The following is a 19,813-nucleotide window of genomic DNA, read 5'->3' as shown; positions in this document are numbered from 1 at the left end:
ATGTTATCAACTTTAGAATATTCCATCTTTACAAGCTTGAAACTTCAAGTCATCACATTTGCCAAATAATTACGAAATGAATGTCCGGGAAAAGTCTCGCGCCAAAGGCGCAATCTGGGGAAACTGCGTTGTTGATGCACTCGGTGGATCATGTCAGTTTCTCGATCGAGGAACCTTTCCTACGGTTACAACCATGTTGTACATAAACAGGTTTCAAAAGCCTGCTGGGTATGTCGACATCATGTTTCTATGTCCTGATGGACGCTTTACAGATGTCTGAAGCCAACTTGAAACTAACAAACATAGATCTTTTTCAGATGATGGTTCCATGACCCTTGCTCTGGCGCAAAGTATGATCGATACTGACGGGTATGACCATGCTACCTCGGTTGGATACTTTCTCGATTGGTTAGATACTGGTCGCTTCAGCTCAGCCGACAAATCATTTGATTGGGGAGGAACGACGCGCTTATCGTTACGTTACTGGAGGACCGACATCGCCAAAATTGGAGAGAGAAAACAGCTCGAAAAAACACAACAGACTGTCAGGAAAGTTAGTTCTGGATTTAACAACCAGGGAAATGGCAGTCTTATGAGAATCTCCCCCTATTGGAGTGGGATTTTATCGAGAGCCTGAGATTGCACGCCGCGTTGCAGGAGTGCAGAGTGAAGTTACTCATCCTATGCGCTCATGTATGGAGGCTTGCCAGCTTTACACGGATCTTATGACTGGAGTTATGCTTGGTGAGTTTCCTTTTATCCGAGCCTCTTATAGACCTGGATTTAATGCTAATGTTCTTCAGGCGAGTCAAAGGAGCAGCTCTTTGAGAGGGTTAAGAGTTTTGAATTCATTAATCCTAACCCGCAACTTGCTAATCGTATAAGGAAGTATAAAACCCTTCAGGAGTGGAAGGCAACAAAACCTGAGGATATCACCAGTACTGGATTTGTGATAGATACGTTGGAATGTGTGCTGTGGGGATTCTTCAGGTATAATGGCTTCGCCAATGGTGCTATAGCGGTAGTCAACCTGGCTGGCGACGCAGACAGTGTCGGTGCAATCTATGGGGCTCTTGCAGGTGCTTACTATGGGGTTGAATGTATTCCATCTATTTGGACCTCCAAGATGCAGAAACCTGATCTTATCGAACAGGTTGCCAATCAGTTCGCAGAGAAGGTCGCTGCCAATGCTTTCGCGTCTTCGTGATTCTGAAATATGTTGTCGCCTTTATTGGTCGAGTTTCTTATATTTCATGTTTAATGTTTTATCCGGTCAAGTTTGAGTGTTGAGAGAAGTGTGATTGTTCCAAATTCCAATGTTTATATAAAATGTGCAGGGCATAACTGTCAACTGGTAAATCAGTAACCGTGTAAATGCTCATCCGTTGATATGAAGTGGCAAAATCAGATAAAACTCGAGTTTAAACCGTTGAATAGCTCGGAGCTTACAGCTCAAAATGACATTTTTGTCCGATGTACCTTATGACCCGCAATTTAATGTCAACTTAATATCTCATTTGATGAAAAACCAGGATGATCATGTTCTTCAAATCTGTTAGCGCCCTCGCCTCCAATGCTTGTTCAAGTTACGTGGACGTGTTCAATAGCTGACGCGGAAGTGGGGCTATAACTCAGACCAGAAACGTAGTCAATGTCCGAGGTCCGTAGATAACATTGGAGAATTTGAATGCTAGCTTTCCCCCATTTTATTTTCTTGTCTGTGTTTATTTTTTGGTGATTTATGAAGTATCAGTTACCCTGGTGGTAAAGGAAATATTGAAAACAAGCGGTGAACAATCAAAAGCTCGTTGATCTACTGTGCATTGTACAATATGTAAGTCTCCACTTCATTTGCTCCTTTGAACCCCAATAGATTCATTTTTCAAGGACCTAGAACCATCTACCAGTCATGGACCTCATCTCTGACCGCTGTCTTAGTCTCGATGCAAAGACCGTGGTCTTGCAGACCCATTAGTGCCATCACCTATGAGCTGCCCAACCCCCACGACTATTCAACATTTTGAAACGTTCAAATATTCGATTTGAAATTCTTCCATGGATGCGACTAAATAATTTCGGCTTTCACATTCCCTCTTATTAAATATAACATTCAACATTCAACATTGGAGGATTCCGCGAAATGTCAGGGGGAAATGGCATCCCCGGGTACAAATGGCGATCTGCGAACTGGTTCATCGTTTCTTGCATTGCGATTGCTCTATTTTCAGGTGCGCAGTATCTATAATGAGCAGGGAATCCCAAGGTCTGATGAGAACAAAAATACTGATCTCACTATTTACAGAAAACTTCCTTTATAGCTATATCGTCCCTATCCTACAAGTGATTCTGGAGCAAAGGCTTCACGTCGATGCATCAAAAACACAAGCCACCACATCTCTCGTGCTCACCGTTCATGCCTTGGTTTGCTTGGTTTCCGGCCCTTTAACGGGCTATTTGGCGGATAAATGTTCAAATCGACAATTACCACTACTTGCGTCACTCGGCGCAGAATTGGTCGGCACAATAATAATCATGGTAGCACCTTCAGGTATGTTGCCCTGATTAGGACTATCCAATAAATAATTGTTAACGAACTCTAGTTCCGGTTCTTCTTATCGGACGCGCATTTCAAGCTATTGGTGGAAATGCAGTATGGATTGTTGGACTGGCCACTGTTGCCGATACAGTGGGACAAGAAGATACAGGCAAAGTACTTGGAGGAATCTCATCATTCTTTGTTTCGGGTTTACTGTTTGGCCCGATGGCTGCAGGAACTCTGCTCGATTTGATTGGATATTGGATGACTTGGATGGTACCTATCGCTTTACTTGTCGTGGATATGATTATGCGACTTGTCATGATCGAGAACAAGAACGGCACAAATGTTCCCATGGAGCAATTTCCAACAACAGAGAACTCACCAGGCGAATACCGGGATTCAGAAGAGAACTCACGATCTGACGAGCGCACCGATATGAACGAGTATCGCGATTCGGCCGACGATGAATTAGAGGATCAGTTTCGGCCATATTACGATCATCCGGAAGAAGAGATAGGCTTTTACAGAGATGAACAGTCAGCTCTTCATAGCAGTCCATCTTTGCATCCTCCCAGCCGATACGAAGTCGAGCCTCAGTCATTACATACAAGCGATACGACGAGATCCTTGCCGCGGTCCTCAAATTTCTATAAGATGATATTATCAGATCCACGAGCTGTTGCAGCATTGACATGCAATTTCACTCAGGGTGTCATTTTGGTGAGCTTGGACACTACTTTACCTCTCCATTGCAGTAATGAATTTGGTTGGACCCCTGCCAAAGTTAGTTTGATGTTTCTGCTTCTTCAGATTCCATCATTCATACTTGCCACGCCGGCTGGAGCTCTCAAGGATAAAGTTGGTACCAAGCTGCCCACCAGTGTTGGATTCTTCTGCATTGCATTCTTCATGTGGTTGTTAGGTACAGCAGGGACAGACGGACTCTCATTTGTTGGAAGTGGGAGCAAAGGTCAAGCTACTTATATGGTAGCTGTGGTTGGTATTGGAATGGCGCGAACGATGATCAGTGGGTGTGGTACCATTGAGATTACCAGTAAGACACCGACAGCCTTTGAACTATTCGCATATTTCTGGATTTGCTAACATTGTATTAGATTTGATGAAAGAATATCAACGACAACATGCTGGCCAGTTTGGTTCGAATAATTTTTCATCTGGCTATTCTATGACGAATTTCTGTTGGACTGCAGGAATGCTTATTGGGCCTATTTTGTCAGGCTTTTTGACCCGAACAGTGGGTTATTATTATATGAATCTCACCTGTGGTATGTATTCATCTTATTTTAGGTCTCCTTTGGTCTGTTCCAAGGTTCTTTTGATCTCATACTGATGTGTATTTTTAGCTATGATATCTTGGGTGGTGGGATTATTAGGGATGGCATTCCTTCCCAGCAAGAAGGGATATCGATCATGATTTGATAGAGATGCATTTACCGAATATCATTTATATAACTTCTTCAATTTCACCTTGTATGCATTTTTGCATTTTTGTCGTATTGTCAATATCACAACTGTGACTCGGACTAGGCCAGACTCGACTTGACAACTTCAAGTTGCATCTGGCATATATCCAGTAGTAGTCTATTTGATTCAAGTCCAGACTGACCTCGTACTAGTACTTGTGACAGTGAAGCTTGATTGCCATGGCAACTTTGTCATTCGTCCAGGGACTTTCAAGGTTGCCAGTTTTTAGTGGGCCCGCGTTAGTCTCGGATCAGATCCTTGCAACGCACGACATAAAGGATTCCTCAAAGCTCAACACTCCAAAGTGCGAAGTAGATTGACCCAGATTGAGTATCATGTTGCAAATACCATCTGATACCCCAGTCATTGCTTTCTCATTCCGCGTCAGAGCTGGGTCGATCAGTGGGTTCTGCACACCGCCATGTCAGGCCCGTTCCGACGGGGAACCTGCACCTGATAACCTGCAGACTGATCATGGGGGAACTCATCCCTTGCAAATCAGGGATTAGAACGTTGGAACCTTGAGTTGAGAGTCAGGGACAGGACACGTGGTGACGTGGATAAGGTGACATGCGTGCCTAGAGCAGTGCCTGCGGATCGACCAAGGATGATAATAGGCCACATGAAAATAGAATAATCGGTGCCTGCGTGATCATCGTTGCCTGCAAATATACTAAAATATACTAATAAAATATACCTAAATACTACTAGTATATTATGCATGAGGCTCGGTCAACCAAAGTAGAATAAGTAGAATAACCACGGTACACATAAGTTAAGAACTAAAATATGATTTATATAACAGACAGCGGTGACCCAACGAGATCGACGAGTTGGCGGGGTCTTATTTACCGCCAAACACCTAAACCCCCCCACTTCAAGTTGACCTCTTCCCAACTCCTATAATCTTCCTTCTCTCACACATCTTCTCATCCCTCCACAATTTACATAATGGGTGCTCACTCTGCAGTTTGGCAAGGTTAGCTCTTGAACCTCTTATGATCCTCCATCCCCTTACTAACCTTCTTCTATTTGTATAGGCTACGTCGACTCGAGGTATGACTTTTGATACTTGAATTCCTTCAGTTCCCAATTTTCCCATCGTCCCTCTCGCTTCTTAAAGCCCGATATCCTACCCACCAGAACGAGAACACTCCTCGATGATATCATGTGGCGAGAGAGGGAGTACACCCCCGAATCAACATGCTGACTCCCAAATAGCCTGATGGGCTCCGGTCAATTCGACAAGGCCGGTATCCTGGCCGCTGACTTCTCCGGTCTCGAGGCTCAGTCTCCTACTTTCCAGGTATGACAGATTGCAATACTTCTGAACCCGAAACGAACCCGAATGCGGAATGCGGGGTTATCGGTGGCACGACATTCGAACCTGAAACTAACAGGACTGGTTTCTAGCTCTCCCAGGAGGACATCAACTCCCTGGCTGCTGCCTTCACTTCCGATGCCACTGCTTTCGCCAGCGGTTTCTCCATTGGTGGTGAGAAGTTCGTTACTATCCGCGCTGATGCTCGCTCCCTATACGGAAAGAAGGTATACCCGAGACCCCACCTGGAAATGATCGCATGAGGCAGTACATTACCTGCCCCTGAATATTTGATAACTGACAACTATTTCTCTGTTTAGGGTAAGGAGGGTGTCATCGTTGTTCGTGCTTCCTCTTGCACCATGATCGCTCACCACGGTGAGAGCGTTCAGACCACCAATGCCGCCACCGTTGTCGAGAACCTTGTTGACTACCTCAACAACCCCCAATAAATGGGATGAGTGATCGATGCGGGCATCTGGATGTGATGAAATGAGAATATGAGACGTTGTGAAGAATAGCAAACAAAGGAGCATCGAATTTCTGGTTTATCTCTCTTTCAAGTTCGGTTTGGATTGCGCGATTGTTGCAATCTGTATGTGGTTAGGATCCATCATGCTTAAGTAGATATCATGAACTATCATTCCGAGTCCAGTTCCTGCCATATTATTAGTATTACTTGTTTACATACTAGTGAGATATTTCTCTACAAACGCCACGGTCGTGTCAACTCTGTCTATTCTATATGTATGAGACAAAAACATGCTGAGACGAATATGTGAAAAAAAGAGAAATCATTAGTAATTACATGCGAGTAGGTTTGGAAATGCCGTCATAATATCCATATAGACCATACACCACACCGAACCTATCCCGCACAGGTAGAGGTTCTGATCGTAACAAGTCTATGCAAAAGAAACAGTGTCATGTATCATGATATACCGAACTCGAATCTCAAGTCAGGCAATCTGACAAGGCATGCGAGTTCCTTATACAGGCAACTCAGCATTGCTGCGTCCACCAGCCAGAGCCTCCAGTCCACGTTGAATATAAGGACCAACGACAGGGACGTTTCCGGCGAATTGACCAATCGTAATGAGGAAATCACCGAAGAGAATGAAGATGCCGTATAACTCGATCAGGAAGCCAGTCAGTGGCCAGCGGAAAAGGATGAGGAGGATTCCAGCGGCAAAGGCGGCAGTTCCCTTGAGTTTCTGGGGACGAGAGAAGAAGACTAGTGTCTTCTGGGCGCCGATGATCAGGGTGAGACCGATAAGGAAGAGGATCTGTGATTCGTGTGAGTGGGGGAGGGTTTATGGAGGTGTGGGATTGCGCCGTACGTTGCCCATAGCCAATCTGCGGAGTTGTTAGAACATTTTCACATAAAATATTATGCTCATCATGCTTAGTATAGGGAGAGACATACAATGATCGGTCAAAAAACATAAGGACACCGCCGAAGAGGAATAAGCCACCTATACCGAGTCATGGTTAGTTTAGGACCAGGTCATGATCGGATCGCTAGTGTAGTCGCATACCAGCACAGCAGAAGATTACTCCAAATTCTAGAGAACATAATGTTAGTCAAGGGCCTGTATAAAGAGCGCAATAATAGAGCGGCGCGATGTGCGCAATTCGGACAAGTGTCGCGCGACAGATATCCAGAGAAGGAAACGTACTCTGGTGCTCAGAAAGCCACATGCTAGGCATTTTGACGGTTTATTTTTTCTGTTTTTTGATATTAAGGAGAATAAAATGAATTGAAACAGGTCGGAATTGAATACAAATGGAATCGTGACTTTCACAAAAGGAATGAAATCGCCGTAAACAGAAACCCTTTTTTCTGCCCGTCACCGAAGGCGGTCTGGAGAAGTGGTTTTAGCCGCGTTTTGAGCTTTGATCTTTCTTTCTCCTAACAACTACAAAATACAGAATACAGAATGTGTGGATTTCATAAGAACCACCATGGGATTGGAAAGACTTGAGATGAGGATTAAAATTATATCACATCCGAAAGCTCTGACTTGATGTTAGTCACTTGAGCTGAGATTCGACTCCTTCCCCCCCTTAGCACAGGCATATATGCCTCATACCCCCGCCGCGACGACAATATCCTCGGATATTGTAACTGACACACCCTCCCGTGGAGTGTCGGTAATAGTCGAGTGCATCCTGGCACAAGGCGAAGAACAAATACGGGCACGAATAAGCCGGAGCGCTTTCTTGAACCTGTCTCGAAAGGGGCATGGTGGGATGGAAAGGGCTTGACTGTGTTGGTCGGACATTACTGTAAACTGATAGAATAGCTTGTTAGCAAAGGCTCAATTTAATGGATTCACCTGATGCTCACTCCTGGGTTGACATACTCTTAAACCATAGAGAAAAATATCAAATTAAGAAAATCGTATCATCTCCCGAACCTAACCCGTCACCCAATACACTTGATCTCCAAGCTGAAGAAATAGTCCTGCTATTTCCGAAGCTCTTTGACTTTCATCTGGCTCTTTATTTCAAGATGGTGTGCGCACCACGAGCTTCGAGATAGATCTCTGGCACACCCTGAGAGAGAGTGCGAATGACCGAGAAAATTTCCTTATCATGGTATCGAAGGCGAGTCTTAGGGTCGGTGTATGGACCAGACAAGCCCGTGATATCACAGTAGTGTCGCTGATGAGCTGCGCTGAGTGATGGTGCCGACTCGATATTTGTGTAGGTAACTGCAGGGCCGGTCGGGAGATTCGCACGGGCGTTCTTTTCCAATACCAGCGTAGAGAGACTCTGAGCAGCTTGCGCTAGATTTGGAGCTTTGCCAGTGCCTTCTGCTGGTGTTTGCGCTTCATCGGTCGTAGTTCCTGATGTGCCGGGGAAGGGGGTGGTGGCACCGGAGTTGGCCTGGGTGGCCATCACAGAGGCTTCTTTGCGAGTACTCTCAGAGATAATCTGCTTCAGGTTGCGGTTGCGACGCTGGGATGGTCTCCAGTGGGAGTTTCGATATGGCTTGTGGACATGGGCGATATCCAGCTGGTTGAGAAGTAGCTGGTGCGACTCGTCATTGGCAGGGGTGGCAGGAGGCATTGTTGCGATGTCAAAGTTATTTTTTCGTGGAGGATCTTAGGTATTGAAGAAGATGAAGAGTAGAAAGATTGGAGGTCATATATTGTGTATATAAGATGGGATGAGACTTTTTGTTAGATTCAATTCAATGGAAGTTCAATGTTCATTGAAGGAGGCTCGGGTCTCACATGACCACCACCCAAACAAACCACTTTGGATTCTGGAACTCGAATCACCACGTTCACTTTTACAATCATGGTTGGTATCCCTTGACGATTCCAGATATTGTTTTTTAAGCAAGGCTAATTCGGTGTAGGAGAGTCCTCATGAGCACCAGCAGACTGTGCTGCTATCGCGTATCATCACCAATGTTGTGAGTTGCAACCACCAGATACCGTGCTCAATGTCGAACCGATAGGCTAATATTAACCCAGGAAAAACTCAACGAGGCTGTCATGGTCATGAACAAGAGTCTCCAGGTATCTATCTCCTTCTGATGCTGAAATGACACATTATTGACCCCAGCCCAGGAAGTCAACATCCAGAACATGAATGTAGAGCTGGTTGCTCAAATGTTCAAGAACTACCAGTCCAATGTTCTCTTCCATCTCGAAGGTATTGTTCCGATCAATCGATCCAGCGATGTATGAAGTGCTAATGTATATATATATTGCAGCTACGGAGAACCTGAAGGAGCCCACGACCGAAGGCTCTTCATAGGAACAATTGATGATAATGAAATGTATGAATCAGCCATTAATACCAACTTGAAACTTGAATTCAAATGAATTTTTCTTCTCTCCAGTCTGAACATTTGAAGTCACCAGTATAAAATATAATGTGTTATAGATACTTGTAGTCAAGTATCTCTATAGTAGTGACAGCCCTGGAGTGAATGATAGTGCATCACCGCTTCCCCATTCTTGGCGCAATCCGGACTTCAACATTGAATGCTCCATCCACCCCGACTCATTCCCCTTTGTCGCTATATACTCTGGCGCACTCAATCTCTTTTTCTTTTAATATACTCTCCTACTAAGATTTTCTGTGCATCTGCCATGCAGTAAACTCTCCAACGCAATCCCCGATCCTCGATCCTAAAGCTCCTGGTTTCCACCGGCACAGCCCAGCATGACTATCACTTCTGTGCAGACAGTCCTGTCCGGTCGCTATGCGATCAATGCCAATGAAAAGCGTGTTGTTAAACCTCAACCAGAACCCTACACAATTTCAGATTTTCCTTTCAAGGGCTATCAGCCTCCTCAACCAGATGGATTCGAGCAAAGCAAAGCCCATCCTGACACCAGCGCCATCGTCATTGACAATGGTAAGTCATGCAGATATACGGTCAATGAGATTCATTCTGATCTCTGTTGAACACAGGTTCAAGCCTCGTCAAGGCCGGCTGGTCCTTCGATAAAACTCCCAGATTCGTCTTCCCTCCTGTCATGAGCCGTTACCGCGATCGCAAGTTAAACCGCCAGTGCCACTTTATCGGATACGATGCCTACGCCGATGCGACTACTCGGGGACAGCTCCGCTATGCTTTTGATCCTGGTTCCAGCGTCGTGGGCAACTGGGATGTCATGGAGGGTGTGCTCGACTATGTGTTCCTCAAGCTGGGTGTGGACGGTGCCAATGGTGGTGTTGATCGGCCAATCGTCATGACTGAACCGATCGCCAACCTGGCATATCCCAGAAGGAGTAAGTCCCTTCTTACAGTCGTTGATCTACGTCCGGGCAAAGCTAACCCTTCTAGTAATGAACGAGATCCTCTTTGAATGTTACTCCGCGCCCTCCGTCTCCTACGGAATTGATTCGCTTTTCGCATACCGATACAACAAAGGAAGAGATGGACTGGTCGTTTCCTCATCACATACCTCTACGCACGTTATTCCTGTCCTCGGCGGAAAACCACTCTTATCAAACTGCTCCCGACTCAACTGGGGTGGTCTGCACAATGCCGAATACCTTATGAAGTTGATGAAACTCAAGTACCCGACATTCCCTGTACGAATGACCGATCATCAAATGGAAGATTTGGTGCGCAAGCATTGCTACATCTCAGAAGACTACGATCGTGAGTTGAATGGGTATCTGGATTGGACGGGCCTGGAAGACCGGGACCATGTTATCCAGTACCCCTTTACCGAACACATTGTTGTTGAGAAGAGTGAGGAAGAGCTAGCTCGAATTGCAGAGCGCAAGAAGGAGAGCGGTCGCCGATTACAAGAGCAAGCAGCCAAGATGCGACTCGAGAAACTGGTGAAGAAAGAGCAAGAACTCGAGTATTGGAAGAGCATTCAGGAAAAACTGGCAACCGAAACCAAGAAAGAGATTCGCCGCGTGCTTGAGTCAGAAGACCTCAAGGATGAGGCTCATCTTGAACGCATGATTCGCGATTTGGAGAAGTCCATCAAACGCTCCCGTAATAAAGATCTTGGTATTGAGGAGACTGAGGAACAGCCTGAAGAGATGACATTCCCACTTCTTGATATCCCCGATGAGCAACTTGACGAGGCTGGTCTGAAAGAAAAACGCCACCAACGTCTCATGAAATCTAATGTCGAAGCACGAGCGCGTGCTAAGGCTGAGAAGGAAGCTGAAAAGGCTCGACGTGATGAAGAGGAACGTCTTGACCGAGAGAAGCGCGAGAACCACTTCGAGGAGTGGATTTCCGAACGACGAATTAACCGTCAGGTAAGTTGCACCCTCTACAGACCGCAGAATGCACCGGTTTCTCACATTTATTAGGGTATCCTCCAAAGAATCAAAGATCGCGATCGCATGAAGGCCGACCTCGGAAACCGAAAGTCCCTCGCCAGTCAAATGCGTATGAAGACGCTTGCCAACCTTGCCGCCGATGGTCCCAAGAAGCGCCGCCGTGGGGGAGAGGACGACGACTTTGGTGCCAATGACGATGACTGGGGTGTCTACCGCACTGTTGCAACAGGCGATCAAAGTGACGAAGAAGAAGAGGAAGACCTTGGTGGCATGCTGAACAGTGTTGAGCAAGAGCTTCTTGAACACGATCCTGAATTTACAGAAAATCACACCCTCGCCGCACAGTCCGACTGGACCAAGAGCCTTGTGCACGCGTTCCTGCGTGGTCCCTGGCCCTTTGACCCTGAAAGTCAGCGGGAAGCTCATCAGATTCATTTGAATGTTGAGCGTATTCGTGTTCCCGAGGTTGTGTTCAAGCCCTCTATTGCCGGTGTGGACCAGGCTGGTCTTATTGAGATTGCTGCCGACATTGTCAACCAGCGTTTCTCAGGCACCCAGGACCGTGCGCGCCTTTTGAAAGATGTGTTTTTGACTGGTGGTAACACTATGTTCAAGGGTTTTGAGGACCGCTTCCGCAACGAGCTCCGTGGATATATACCTATTGATATGGAGTTCAATACACGCCATGCTTCCGATCCTGTTCTGGATGCTTGGAAGGGTGCGGCACAATGGGCATCAGGAGCTGACCGGGGTCGATCATCTGTGACTCGCCAAGAATACTTAGAGAAGGGCAGCGAGTACATCAAGGTAAGTTTTTTATCAGCTATCATTGCAGTATTGTTTTATCTGACTTTTATCTACAGGAGCACGATCTCGGCAATGCCACATGGTGAGCATGAGAAGGCCTTAGGCGCATTGGAGTCAAGTTGCAACGGATTATGGGTTGGCAATAAGCGTCTTTACATGTTCAATGAAAATTTTCTGTTTTAATCAAGATATCTGCCAAGCAGTAACCCATCTCAGTGTAGTTCTCTATTAGGATTATGGTCAATTGAACCGAGTCGGGATTTGACCTTGCATTGTGATATCACCCTTGCTGGATACTTCTCAGGTACACTGAGTCTCTGAGACATTCAACGCTTTTATCCCTGAAGAGCCATTGACCAAATTTGGTCCATTCATGCACCCCGCATAACTTTCTACTACTAGTAGATTGTTTACCTCATTCGGCAAAACAACAGGATCATGCCAGTGGACTAAAACTGCCACAGCATCAAGCCCCGAATTGACCATTCAAATGTCGTGCTCCGTACACCGACAGGACTGAAATTCTTACATCACTACTCCATACTCCATACTCCATACTCTGTACAAGAATTCAGAATACGAGCTCAATGTTCTATATGTGACACCATTTAAATGTGAGAGATCATCCCACTGTCGATCCCGAATTGCATGAAGTGGGGTTTGTGACAGTCTGATCAACCTTGAATCCTCATTATTTGGCATTTTATTGATGTGTCACTTGTATAGAAATGTTTATCATGTTGACTTGACCAGTATCTGGATACTAACTAGTCTAGGGATATTCATGACTTTGTCCAACGTTCAAGAATCAGTACTAATTTCATGGTTATTTGAAGATGCATATCCCTAGCAAGGTTGAATTAGTCCAAGCTCCAAGACTAACATTGAACCTACGTCGATCATCATGCAGGGAGAACCCCGCTATTGACTCCAAGACTGATACATACATCAATATGGTACGTTCAACTTGAAGTTCATGTGTTGATTCTGACATCTGGAGATGGTATGATGGGAATCGATCTCATGATTCAATTCTCTATGATGATATCAACTCTCTCAAGTGAACTCTGGTTTTCCGCGGTATGCCGAAGGGTGATTTCCTGCTTCAGATTTATTTATGATCATTAGCATCTATCGCGAATCAAGCGGTGGAGTATATGCACGAGACGGTTCAAGTTTGACGTGATGATCTTGACCTAATTTGATCCCAAATCCACTGTGCTCGTGATGTGGAGAGGTATGAGACATGATATCTACTGGTCCAGCTTGGGATCTGAACCTCGTACAGCATAGAGCAAGTTGAATTTTGATTGTAGTACTCAAGCCTATACTTGTAGGTATTTACATGTAGTATCATTCTATTCACTTTCTTGTATTGATACAAATGCACTTCAAACATGAAGTAGATAGTAGATATTCGGCTTTTCGTATAGGATCATGATGCGCGAACCCACATTCCTGTCCATCCTTGCCGAGACCCTGGCTTGCAGTAAATTATAGATTATAGATTTTCTGATTTTTCTGGATTTTCTCAATTTTAAAATAATTTAAACTCCAATTTTGGGTTTTTTGACTCGGCGCTAGTTCTGTTTGTGTCTCATGCTTGTTGATGCGCTGATGCCAGGTGGGTGAATAACCTTATAAAAGCCTGTAGATTGCCGCGTTCTACTTCTTCTATTCATGACTTCATCCCAATATCCTGATTCTCCTTGTTCTCCTTGTGCGTTATAATCCACCTGATACTCTATCTGATCCGAAGCCTGAACTTATACACTGGTCTTCTATCATCATTTAACTCCATCCATCGCCATGCGCTTCTCAACGACTATTGCCCGTCCACTGCAGTTGGTCACTAGGACCTTGCAGTGGTCTAGTGCTGTCATTGTCATGGGCTTGACCTCATACTTTATCAGCAAAGGGCCTCGCGGACAGCACATCATATACCAGGAAGTTATTGTACGTCCTCAATTACTCACCAGTCCTTTCGAATACATACTAACTGTTGAACTACTATAGGCCACTCTATCAGTCGCATTCTTCCTCCCAGCATTCATTTCTCCATTCCTACCAAGCGCACTGAGCAAATTCGTGCTTCTAATCGACGTCATCTTCTCCTACCTGTAAGTTCTGAAAATCCAAAAACATACATCCGATTACATGCTAACAAACTCTTCAGCTGGTTAACCGCATTCATCTTCTCGGCGCAGGACTACAACGAGCACTCGTGCTACTTTGATTCCCCGCCTGGTGTAACCTGTGGCCGCAAGAAGGCGAATGAATCGTTTATCTTCCTGGCTTTGTACGTGCACTGCATATTTCCGAGTCCATGCATGAGTACTGGTACTAACTTGTCTCTAGTGTCTTCACCTTCTTCGGAATGTTCCTCGAAGTCGCTTCGCTCTGGGCTTACAGAAAGGAGAATACCGTTCAACCTGTTGTTGAGAAACATGATGGTACTCGTGCTCCTCTTGATGCCCCTGCCGAGACGACTGCCCCGGCTACAGCTGTTTAATTGGGCTCTGGAGGAGTACCACATGTACTACAGCGTTGTTGGCTCTGGTTGAGGACTAAACCCTCCAATCGGTTTTGTCGGGCTTGAATGCAGATCCGTATGCATATTTACATGGAAATTTGCATTTGTGAGTTCAAGTTGTGCTGCTTCTTGAGTCTCCTGACCTGACCTGGTCTTAATTCGCTCTCTGTATCACTTGTGGATGGATGTTTTTGAGATGTCAACTCGGGTTCAGATACCCTGCTTATGATATTGATGATTCTGGATTAATTGTGGAATTTTGTGGTTTGCACATACATACGGACTTGGATAATGTGTTGGCTAGGACTCTTTATGCTTGGATCACTTAATCTATTAAATAATACTGCTTCCAAGGTTTACACTACTTGAATACGTTTATGTTCCTTTCGGGGTGATCATTAGCTAGTAATGAGAAGCCCATCATCAGATAAAAGAAAATGGAGATAGATCAGGACAAAAATGCCATTTCATTCACACCTGACACGGGTATAGCTCAAGACCTGGTCACTAAAACAAAATATGAGACTTTGGAACTGGGAGCTCCAAAATTGAAGATACATTAATCGAACAGCCAAAGATCAGATACTGGCTCGTCGAGGTGCCATGGTACGCTGTAACTTCCGCTTTTCCTCAGTCTCCTCAGGAATCGGAAGGGATCCTTCATTCTTGAGCCGATCCAGGAATTCCTTTCCATATGCATATCCCACCTGGTAAATCTCATCAAACTTGCCAAAGTCCAAAGTACCATATGGGTCAATTGGCGGACGCATGTAGAGACACCCCGATAAATTCTTAGCTCGTTCCAGATTATCGATAGATGAGACATATGCCAATCGGGCTTGGATTTCAGACAGCGTAGGTGGATTCGGGATAGATGAGAAGGGGTTCCAGCGGTTGAGCATCGACCAGAACCCAGAGAGCGAGTCGCCGTACCCCTGTGGTGTATTGTCATCGAGGGAACCCACGTCCACGGCAAAGATAACATCTGCACCCAGACTCTTCATATGTGCGACTGTGAGATTGTCGATGTATCCACCATCTAGTAGCATACTGCCCTCATCGCAGATAGGAGGAATCAAGCCAGCTAGTGACATCGAAGCACGCACATACCGCCAAACATAGCCAGATGAATGGTACTCCGCGCGAGAGCGACTAATATTAGTCGTGTTACAGTAAAACTCGAGCCAGAAATCTTCGATCTGACTATCACCAAAGGTCTTAAAGATTCCCCGGTTGAATTCGTGGCCTGTGGTGTACGAGACCGTGGGATATGTCAGATCCAACGCAAATCGCCACATGCTTCCCATGCGCCCTGAGAATTTCTTTGCGCGGCCGTACATGGGTACCACGTCTGCGTCGCGGGCATACAGAGCTCCAATGAATGAACCAATTGAAGTACCGCCGATAATATCGAGCGGAATGCCAGCTTCCTCGAGTGCTTTGATCACACCAACCTGAGCTATGCCGCGTGCGCCTCCTCCGCCGAGGACCAGTCCAACAGATTTACCACAAAGTCTTCGGGCCAAACGGTGGAAATCGCCCTTGAATGGGGTCTGTGGTGAATACATCGGCGACTGCTGAATCCGTCGTGAGGTGTACTTTTGAATCTCGGCTTGCAGGATTTGAACACGTTGCTTCAGAACGGTTCCAAACTTCTTGATTTGAGGATGAGAGGGCTCGGCTGTTAGCCGGAACGCCATTTGTATGTGATGATGACCTCCATTGATCCACAGTCGGTTCTTGAGCCAGCGACGGGTCAGTCCGGGCGAGCAGTACCGCTCTGAATGCAAGAGGACCAACTCTTTACGAGCAGTCGTCTTCATGCCGAGCAGAAATCGTTCGTATTCTCCAATTCTGGGCGAGGCCTCTGCAAGACCAACAAGCAGGATGGCATCCGCCTGTGCGATACATGTCTGTGTCCATGGCGCATTGACATTGGTGTCTGCAATGTATAGGACCAGACTGTACCTCTCTTCCAAATCCGCCAAATACTGAGACAATTTGAGCTTGCCCATCTTACTGAAAGCGTGTCGGCCCAAATGGTTCAGAATCGCAGCCTGGTTGAGAGAGGTAACGCCCCTCGTCACACCAATCTGGTGCAAAGCATTAAGAAGTCGGTGGCCGAACTCAACAACAGGAACGCCGGCAGTGACTGGTAGAATAGCGACCGTGCGAAGATTGACTGTTGAGGTCGCAGTCTGGACGCCCCCGACATGACCTTGTTCCAGGCCCTTTTCAGAAAGAGGATGTTCCACCAAATCCCGCATACGCTGGGCAATCAACTTGGATACTTGGATAGTGATCCCAGGATGCTCCTGTGCCAAGCTGTTAAACAAAGACCGAGGGAACTTGGCCAGCTCGGTTTCTCGGATAGCATGTAAAGTGGCTGGTCGAGTAGATTCAGTCATGACCTCCAGCTCACCTACACTCTCGCCTTGGCCATATTCACCAATCACATTCATCTTGCCATTGGGGCCTTCCAAGACAGATCTCAAGCGGCCATTCAATACAAGATAGATCGCATCACTTTCGTCTCCTTGGTGGTAAATGACCTGTCCGGCGCCTACCTGTACCCACTCGAGCGCAAAGTCAATATGCAGCAGTAAACGCGGGAGAAGACTTGTCAGTCGCTTGGCCAGCGTCAGTAAAGCAATCGGGTACCGATCAGCGATCCGCTCCAAAGATGCACGAGGCAGAAATCCCACGTAGACGTCCGTTTTGGCAACAACGTCTGTGTATGAGCGATAGGATGCGAGGGCACCCACATATCCCTGCATACCACCTGGCTTGATCAAATAGAGGGACTTGCGTGACTGTGGCTTACGGCGAGACTCATTTGTGCCTGGCGTGCCCGGGGTGCGAGAAGAAGAACCTGTGGCACTGCGACCCAGCTTGGGGAAAAGCTCCTCCTGTGCGGGTGTTACTGAAGGACGCGACGAGCCAACAAGGTCATCGCCTCGTTCATTGACAGGGATTCCAACATCTAAAAATCCATCAATCACATAGTAAAGACCCGGATGGCGCTCGCCCTGTTCAACAAGTACTGAGCCCTGTGGGAAGTAGACGACTTCAATCTCGTGGCGCAGCTCCTCCCGCAGGTTGATTACTGGAGAGGTTCCACCAGCACTAGTGACAGACATAGACATCATAGATTCTGTTTCACCATCCCCAGATCCTTCATAGGGATCAATGAAACCAAATGCATTGGAGAAAACGGCTTTTTGGCGCCGAGAATCGTAAGATAGTAACCTAGGAGATGCATCGCCTGAGGCATGGCTCCCCTTGCGAAGAGCATCGCTCGTGCTTTCAGTCAGACCAATTCCCTTCATCATACATTCCAGTATCGATTCACGGAATAGTGTGTCCTCGTCAATAGATTCTTTGCGCTGGAACGGAGAGGACGAAGTGCCATCCATTCTCGCAGCAGGTCGGAAAAGAGGACGTTCTCGCTCCGTCAACGGGCTTTGAATACGAGGACCCAGATGATCGAAGCGTGGACCAAACCTGGAGAGCTGAATTGTGGATAAAAGATCGCCAGGGCTGACTCCATTGGAGTCTCTGTCAATAGGACGAAGTGTTGGTGGTCGCTGGGGTGTCAGAGCGACAGGTTGATTTCCGCCATTCATACGTGCTTGTAAAATGGCTTCTTTTCGGAGCGAACTGCTCGATCGGCGACGCCGTCCCACGGCTGGATTATGTAGCGCGATACCCTTGACAACCTCTTCAGGTCCAAGGCGGTCCCGCTCCTGCATGAACTTGTTTTTCAACCGGTCCAAGGCACTCCCCCGAAGGTCATTTGGTAAGTCCCAAGTGGTATACTTGGCCATCTGTCGCTCAATTCCCAGAACATCGGTAGTTAGGCCCAGATAAGAGTGCGCCGTGGCAAATGTCACGCGCTGGAGACGTGTCAGAATAACTTGCACAATATGTGCGGTCGCTCTTGGATAGACTCGAGTTAAACGGCGAAATGCACTAGCAGGAATAATAGCAATGGTTGTATCTACTGTAGCTCGAGCCACAATATCTGGATGTACTGACTTTCGTCGCTTAGACGACGACTTTATGAAAGGGGGTTGTAGGGGGTTGGTAGGGAGGTGAGCATGACTCTCCCCCAGATGCAATGGAGGGACTGCTGGTAATGCATCACTGGTAAGCCCATTCAGACCAAGGGTCGAGTCGGCATTGTCTCTTGCCATGGCCTGTGGACTCCCCATCATGTCGACACCTGGACTCACTGGTACAGAATCGGGAGCTCGTGGTGTATGAGGTGTTGCGACACTTGATGCACTGGAGCTAGAGCTCCGCACATTTCGCATTTGGATATCTTCTGTGAATAGCTGCAGGATAGAGAAGAGCGACGACATAGATGCGCCGTTCTTCACCTCCGTCAGCAGCTGATATCCCTGGCGACCATCCAGATTATGCTCCTCGTCATCCGACGTCCCATCATTCATGTGTAGGTTCTCTTCCGTGCCATTCTTGCCCTCGCGGGTTGACTTGACAAAGATCTGGACCAAGCCATCGACCACCAAGCAGAACCCTTTCTCTTCCTCCAGCATCAATGTCTCTCCCGCGATGAGTTTTCTCGTCTGCATCGTCCGGGTCAATTCGTGAAAGACCGGTCGTTCGAGGTATCCAAAGACTTTAATTGCGCTTAGGAATTCGTCGAGATAGTTGGCCAATCCTGGTTTGGAGTCTCCTTCTTGGATATCGGGGAAGAGATCGACCTGGGCTTCTTTGCGCTGGGGCTCCGGGGGCAGGCGACTATACATGTTCATGAACCGGTAACGAATGAACCAGCTCACTGTCGAGACCACACCGAGGAAGATCAACATGCTATCATAGTAACGCGGAAATTAGTTCTACTCCGGCATTGATCAAATGCCAACACTCAAATTGCATCTGGCCGGACAGGGATAAGCTCTTACAGGGTGGTGAAATTCATGGTGAAGGTCAAGCTCATTGAAAAGAGCGTAAAAAGCCATGTGGGCAATGTGATAGTGGTGAAGGTAATCAACCAGTACAGACCGCGGGGAATGACCTGGAAGGTGAAGGTAAACACCCAAGCGATCCACCCCGCCATGGTTGAAGGGATTGGGGGGGAGGGAGGGCGGGGGAGAAGAGAGATCGGCTGCGGATAGAGCGGTAGACTCGAGAGAGGGAACAGATGATGCCAGTGTTCTTGCATGTGTGGCCGTAGTGGCCGTTAGGCTTAAAGCAAGAGCCGGCGCGAAGTTAGGCATGACGTGTGAGACAGGAGCTCCGCTTTTAGGCCAGACCAAAACCAAAACCAAGAATGAGAATGGACAAAACCAGGGTATCCCAGGGCCCAACCACACTAACTCAAAAA

General features: G+C 46.8%; 9 protein-coding genes across 9 annotated transcripts; 6 read left to right on the top strand and 3 right to left on the bottom strand.

Annotated features, from left to right (window-relative positions):
* Positions 1-328: 328 nt before the first annotated feature.
* On the top strand, positions 329-1,207 carry N7483_012770 (ADP-ribosylglycohydrolase family protein; the record flags this gene model as incomplete). The annotated part of the gene is made up of 3 exons (XM_057096197.1): positions 329-553; positions 639-744; positions 804-1,207. 3 exons carry the CDS (start codon positions 329-331, stop codon positions 1,205-1,207), a joined length of 735 nt encoding a protein of 244 aa, XP_056942168.1.
* Positions 1,208-2,140: 933 nt separating this feature from the next.
* On the top strand, positions 2,141-3,857 carry N7483_012769 (MFS transporter; the record flags this gene model as incomplete). The annotated part of the gene is made up of 4 exons (XM_057096196.1): positions 2,141-2,228; positions 2,303-2,548; positions 2,601-3,593; positions 3,655-3,857. Coding segments are annotated over 4 exons (1,530 nt in total), but the record flags the coding sequence as incomplete, so codon positions are not given.
* Positions 3,858-4,975: 1,118 nt separating this feature from the next.
* Positions 4,976-5,797, top strand: pfy1 (profilin; the record flags this gene model as incomplete). Its single annotated transcript, XM_057096195.1, has 5 exons — positions 4,976-5,003; positions 5,065-5,080; positions 5,246-5,330; positions 5,438-5,572; positions 5,666-5,797. The coding sequence occupies 5 exons, from the start codon at positions 4,976-4,978 to the stop codon at positions 5,795-5,797; spliced, it is 396 nt and encodes a 131-aa protein (XP_056942166.1).
* A 537-nt stretch (positions 5,798-6,334) lies between these two features.
* Positions 6,335-7,055, bottom strand: N7483_012767 (uncharacterized protein; the record flags this gene model as incomplete). Its single annotated transcript, XM_057096194.1, has 5 exons — positions 6,335-6,631; positions 6,686-6,701; positions 6,772-6,820; positions 6,884-6,910; positions 7,025-7,055. The coding sequence occupies 5 exons, from the start codon at positions 7,053-7,055 to the stop codon at positions 6,335-6,337; spliced, it is 420 nt and encodes a 139-aa protein (XP_056942165.1).
* A 795-nt stretch (positions 7,056-7,850) lies between these two features.
* N7483_012766 (uncharacterized protein) lies at positions 7,851-8,420 on the bottom strand (the record flags this gene model as incomplete). Its single annotated transcript, XM_057096193.1, has 1 exon — positions 7,851-8,420. One exon carries the CDS (start codon positions 8,418-8,420, stop codon positions 7,851-7,853), a length of 570 nt encoding a protein of 189 aa, XP_056942164.1.
* A 234-nt stretch (positions 8,421-8,654) lies between these two features.
* On the top strand, positions 8,655-9,119 carry N7483_012765 (DASH complex subunit DAD4; the record flags this gene model as incomplete). Its single annotated transcript, XM_057096192.1, has 5 exons — positions 8,655-8,657; positions 8,716-8,772; positions 8,834-8,878; positions 8,930-9,014; positions 9,076-9,119. The coding sequence occupies 5 exons, from the start codon at positions 8,655-8,657 to the stop codon at positions 9,117-9,119; spliced, it is 234 nt and encodes a 77-aa protein (XP_056942163.1).
* A 411-nt stretch (positions 9,120-9,530) lies between these two features.
* Positions 9,531-12,016, top strand: N7483_012764 (actin-related protein ARP5; the record flags this gene model as incomplete). The annotated part of the gene is made up of 5 exons (XM_057096191.1): positions 9,531-9,726; positions 9,783-10,103; positions 10,159-11,099; positions 11,154-11,930; positions 11,987-12,016. The coding sequence occupies 5 exons, from the start codon at positions 9,531-9,533 to the stop codon at positions 12,014-12,016; spliced, it is 2,265 nt and encodes a 754-aa protein (XP_056942162.1).
* Positions 12,017-13,739: 1,723 nt separating this feature from the next.
* On the top strand, positions 13,740-14,442 carry N7483_012763 (MARVEL domain-containing protein; the record flags this gene model as incomplete). The annotated part of the gene is made up of 4 exons (XM_057096190.1): positions 13,740-13,886; positions 13,947-14,050; positions 14,107-14,229; positions 14,289-14,442. 4 exons carry the CDS (start codon positions 13,740-13,742, stop codon positions 14,440-14,442), a joined length of 528 nt encoding a protein of 175 aa, XP_056942161.1.
* A 599-nt stretch (positions 14,443-15,041) lies between these two features.
* nte1 (lysophospholipase) lies at positions 15,042-19,546 on the bottom strand (the record flags this gene model as incomplete). Its single annotated transcript, XM_057096189.1, has 2 exons — positions 15,042-19,299; positions 19,392-19,546. 2 exons carry the CDS (start codon positions 19,544-19,546, stop codon positions 15,042-15,044), a joined length of 4,413 nt encoding a protein of 1,470 aa, XP_056942160.1.
* Positions 19,547-19,813: the final 267 nt, after the last annotated feature.

Source organism: Penicillium malachiteum (genome assembly GCF_028827825.1).
Source record: "Penicillium malachiteum strain IBT 17515 chromosome Unknown utg000005l:1.0-9002435.0:326005.0-9005861.0, whole genome shotgun sequence".
In the NCBI taxonomy this organism is placed as follows: Eukaryota; Fungi; Ascomycota; class Eurotiomycetes; order Eurotiales; family Aspergillaceae; genus Penicillium; species Penicillium malachiteum.
Note: the sequence above shows the minus strand (reverse complement) of the source record. Positions and strands in the feature narration are given on the sequence as shown.